This window comes from Seriola dumerili, unplaced genomic scaffold, assembly GCF_002260705.1.
Source record: "Seriola dumerili isolate Sdu_G_001 unplaced genomic scaffold, Sdu_1.0 BDQW01000155.1, whole genome shotgun sequence".
NCBI classification, from domain to species: Eukaryota; Metazoa; Chordata; class Actinopteri; order Carangiformes; family Carangidae; genus Seriola; species Seriola dumerili.
In genome coordinates, this window is record NW_019174410.1 from 14,362 (window position 1) to 19,384 (window position 5,023).

Below are 5,023 nucleotides of genomic sequence, written 5' to 3' on the forward strand. Positions count from 1 at the left end.
GGTTGTGTTATGGTGAAAGTTTCCTCAGTTCTGCTGGTGTGTTTCACATGAAATCAAAGCTGTATTTTTATATTCTGTGGTTTGGTTTATTTTATTTTTCGACATATTTTTAAAGCGTTTTAAGATTCTGTCGTTTAAACAGTGTTAAAGAATAATACCATAACTTGTTTTTAAGCAAAGAATGGAAATAAAGTTAAAGTTAAGTTCTATTTCTTGTTCTTCTTCATTTTTATGGCAAATTGCAACCATGACGATCATTATCGCAGGTAAATATAGAATCCTTATATTCTTCTTATTAATCCGTCTTTAAGGTAAATAAAAATGTAGATCCAAATACTTTTCCCAGGAAAAATCCGCGAGGATTCAAAATTAACGCGAGATTTGAATGTGTGCGGGCGGAACTAGTGGCGCGGGTTCGTTCCTGGGGGGAATCATTTTGGAGCGGGACCCTCAAAGTGCCTAAACAAACAAAGTTCCGTTCGGTTCGTTGTTAAAGTGCTAACGTGTCGCCGCGCGGGGACGTGAAACGTTGATCTCGACGTGTGAACGTGTTATTAAACTGAACACCTGTGACAGGTACGAGCTCTTCAGTCCGCGGTGACCGAGGCGAGTCAGCGCGGGAAGCGATGACATTGACCCCAGAGAACAGTGATGGCTGACAGACCCACAGGAGAGGAGGTCAGCTTCCCGCCCTACGTTGACAGCTGTGTCAGATGACGGAGTCTTGTTGCTGTTGGTAACCGACTCACGAGGAGCTGAAACGATGGTTTTCCTGTCGGTCGGTCTTTTCCGGAGCGGCCGCTTCTGTTCTCACCTGACGCGACACGAGCAGGTGTGTGCACGCGCCGGCTTCACCCTGAAGAAGACGCAGTCCGTGTCCTGTGAGATCAGCGGTCACAGAGCTGGGAACTCCCTCCACCTCAGAGCCGCTCCCTCTGCACCACGTCTGTTGTTCTGCGGCCGTGGACCGAAGCCGTGTCTCCAGATCTGCCCCAAAACCGCTTCACCTCTGCGCTCCGGTCCGGTCCAGACCCGGTGCCTCCACACCTCGGCCCCCCTGAGGGCCCTGCCTGCTCCCCTCATATGGATCGTGCTGAAGCCTCTGCAGAAGCTCATGGCTATGATACTGGGCAGGTAGGAGACACACACACACACACACACACACACTCACTGAGCACTTTATTAGGAACACCACACTGACACTCAGAGTCCACAACATGTGAAACTTTCCTCTGAGACTCTGCTCCATGTTGACATGATGCAGCTGCACCTGTTGTACCACACCCCAAAGGTGTTCACTGGGTTCAGGACTGGGGGGGGGGGGGGGGGGGGGGTCAGCAACAATACTCAGGTAGACTGAGACATTCAGACCATGAGTGGTTGGTGTTAGGAAGAAAGTATTCTACCATCTGCTGCATCAGCACAAATCCATCAGACCAGGTGTTCAGCTGTCCAGTGTCGGGGAGTCTTTCTGGTCTTGGTGACAGGAAGTGGAACCTGACGTGGTCTCCTGCTGGTGCAGGTAGGACGTGCTGTTCACTCTGAATCAGGTGCAGCACACTGCTTCCACATGATTGTATGTGTTGGAGAATTACATGGATAAGCAGGTGTACAGGTGTTCCTGATGAAAGGCTCGATGAGTGTACACACTGACACAGTCTGGAAACCAGTTGGTAACATGCTCCATACATACATGTAGAAAGTGATCAGGTATGATTAATCAGAATTCTTTGATCAGGTGATCATCTTCAAGTGCAAATTGAAAAGCGGGAAAATTCTTACCAATCATTTTATAGCAAATGTATTCACTGCTAAAAAACACAATATTATTCAATTACACTTCAAGTATTGTGTTCATTAAATAATTTAAATAATGAACACACCTAATTGTTTTATCAACAATTGTAATAATTGTCATTCAAATAAGAGAAAACAAATGACCTTATAAATTGATGCCTTGGTTCTGTTAATTAATTGGTTTAAATAAGAACTGAAAGGAGAGTGACTATGATAGTATCATTCCACACACGAGGCTTCATTAATTAATTAGGTTTTATTTTGGGTCAAATAACTCATTTAGAAAAATTGCCGATCCCCTCTCATGACTGTTTGTGTCTGGTCTCCTGTAGCGTCTGACTGTTTCCTCTGGTACGTTGTTGTGAGCATATTTCATGCACGCTGCACAGACGTCTCACACCTTGTGGCCTCCCTTCCTGTTGCAGGAGTATAAGGAAGTGGTGGGTGGCTCTACCAGACAACCGCCGGCAGCTCATGCGTCAGTGGGCCTGGCAGCGCCGCTGGCCTCTGGCAGCAGGGGCAGGTGTTGCTATGGTGATCGCAGCTCTCCTTCTCCTGACCCACCTGGATGAGTCCCCGGTGACGGGACGGACACGCCTCCTGGTGTTCAGCAGAGAGAACTACATGGAGCTGGCTGCTCTGACATCACAGGCTGTGAGAGAGGGAGGGGGTGTGTGTGTGTGTGTGTGTGTGTGTGTGTGTGTGTGAGACAACATGATTAGAGACAGTTGACCCATTTGACACATTATTTTACACGATTCATGGAGTCATGAAAACAGTAATGACAAGCAGAAAGACAAGATATTAAATGGATGGAGGAGGGAAAATATTCCTTAAAAACTCTTACCTGTGTGTGTGTGTGTGTGTGTGTGTGTGTGTGTGTGTGTGTGTGTGTGTTTCAGTACATGGAGGAGTTTGCAGAGCTGCTGGTTCCTGTCACTGACCCCCGGCACAAGGTGGTGGAGCGGGTGGTGCAGCATCTGGCTCAGAGGAACAAGGACATCCCTGAAGTGTCCGATGTCACATGGAGCGTCCATGTGGTGCAAAGTCCCAACGTCAACGCCTTCGTCCTCGCGGTCAGTACGAGAAACAGAGACAAAGAATCAGAGACTGTGTTTGAGCTTTCATAGCATCACACTGTTACATCCGTCATCTCATGTGAGGGCGTCTCAGGACAACAGTGTTTCTCTTATTACATATCCTTGTAACAGCTGTTGGTCACTGAGGGGTTTTCAGCTTGTTTGCTTGTTGGTGAGTTCATGAGTATTCACTGTAAATACTGTAAATATGACTGTGGGTGGGTGATGTGTCAGACCCCCAGCAAAGAGGGGAATCATTTATTTTCACTATATTTCCATCCATAAGTAACACGATTACAGAATGACTGACTGTTCGGGGGGGGTGGCGGGGGGTCTGTAACCATCAGTCTAAAGAATCTCTTCAACTGGATTTTACTTCCCTTCACGTAGAACGGGAAAGTGTTCATGTTTACGGGGATGCTGGACGCTGTGGCCGACATCCACCAGCTCACCTTCGTCCTGGGACACGAGATGGCTCATGCGTTACTGGGACACTCTGTAAGTGCATAAGCCTCTTCAGACTGTTGGTGACTGTGTCGTGTCTGCTCCTGATCAGATCAAGTATTGTTCACTGCAGTGTCTGACCTGACACTGACAGTCAGTTACTTTATATTTTAACCCTTACATTGACCCGTTTAACAGCAGTAAAAATATCTTAAATGTCTTTTAGCCTGAAGTTTGACTTTTCCTGAAGTGACCCAAAATACAACAAAATGTTTAAAATATTTTAAAATATTATCCTTTTGTACAGGAGCTGTGGATGTCTGAGCCGTATCTATTGAAGTGGATTGTAGATCCACAGATATTAGATCTGTGTGTCAGATGAAGGGGGGGGCATGAACAGTGTGTGAGGGTTAAGGGTTAAAGATAATTGTCTTTGTCTCAGTGACCTTGAAACACACCGATCATCCACTTGGTGTCAGTAACAACAGGTTGTAATCATTAGTACAGGAATTAAACCTGTCACTGTATTTACTGACAGAAAGAAAGAGCTCACATCACTCACAGTTTAAAGCAGAAAACATGGAAACCTCTTGAAGTGTGTGAAGAGTGAATAGATTTGCTGAGGTTGAAGTGCTGCAGTGAACAAAGACCTGTGTATAACACACTGACATTTGAGAGGCTCAGTTGATCGTAGCAGACCTCGCTGTGCATGAGGATGAGTCACTAAAAACACTTAAAGTGCAAATAATGTTCAAGAACAGAGTAGAAGTTAGAGCTGGAAGTCTTCCAGGTCTCTCCCACATAAGGTTATAAAGTGTGTATGTGGACCTCCTATAGTTATGTGCATTATTCACAGAGACCTGACTATTCATCATCAGCCCCCCCCACTCTGTCTCAGAAGTATAGTGTTGGCTGAAGTGGCATCAGTTGCAGTGTTGTTGCATCAGCCAGGGATAAAAACTCCCTGACAATCACCTCCAGACTCTAATCCTGTCTGTGCGATGATGACCGGGGACCCGTCGACCCGGGCCACTGTCACGCTGTGTTAATTCTCCTCTGATGGCTGTTTTTACTCGGCCAATAGAAGCCCATTCCTCTTGTTCTAAAACAGCGTCTAATGAAGTGGGTATTTCCAGACTTTAAACGTCCTCGGAGGAAATGCTTGAAGGAGATTTTAATTAGATGAAGGGAATGAGCATCGATGGGCTCGGTATTACCCAGTAGGTGTGCTCTATTGGATTGGCTGTTAAAACCTCTAAATCTGCTACAGAGTTAAAGTTCCACTAAAATAGATGGGAACAATCAATATGTTCCAGCTGTCTCGTTCACCGCCCAAAACTTTTTGCCTCTTATTTTTCTCATTCTCTTTCTGTTGTATCCTAAACCTTTACTGCCCCACCTCCTTCCCTTCCCTCCTCCCTCCCACCTCCCTCCCTCCCTCTCTCCCTGTCTCCCTCTCTCCCACCTCCCTCTCTCCCACCTCCCTCCCTCTCTCGGAGCTAATTTCGATGTTGCGTGTTTGTGTTTTCCATTTGGGCCTACCACTGGAAATATTTGCATGTCTGTGCTGTAGCGCGCGGCGCGGCCCCAACAGTGGGGGCCTTATACCGGCCCATGGACGCCCATTAAAGGGCCCGCTTGTCCTGTCGGGACAGGCACCTTTCCGGGAATAGAGCTCACCGTGTTTCAGCCCCACGCGCCCT

The 5,023-nt window shown here is 46.8% G+C and overlaps 1 protein-coding gene across 2 annotated transcripts in view; it reads left to right on the top strand.

The window, feature by feature from the left end:
- Window positions 1-454: 454 nt before the first annotated feature.
- oma1 (OMA1 zinc metallopeptidase) overlaps window positions 455-5,023 on the top strand; it is a 9,840-nt gene continuing 5,271 nt past the window's right edge. The window contains exons 1-4 of one of the 2 annotated variants that reach the window (XM_022751453.1): window positions 455-1,134; window positions 2,223-2,451; window positions 2,700-2,873; window positions 3,267-3,374. In XM_022751453.1, the coding sequence (XP_022607174.1) occupies window positions 764-1,134; window positions 2,223-2,451; window positions 2,700-2,873; window positions 3,267-3,374 (882 nt within the window). In that variant the 5' untranslated portion in view covers window positions 455-763. The remainder of the gene's footprint in view (window positions 1,135-2,222; window positions 2,452-2,699; window positions 2,874-3,266; window positions 3,375-5,023) is intronic. The other variant, XM_022751454.1, reaches the window with a different exon arrangement.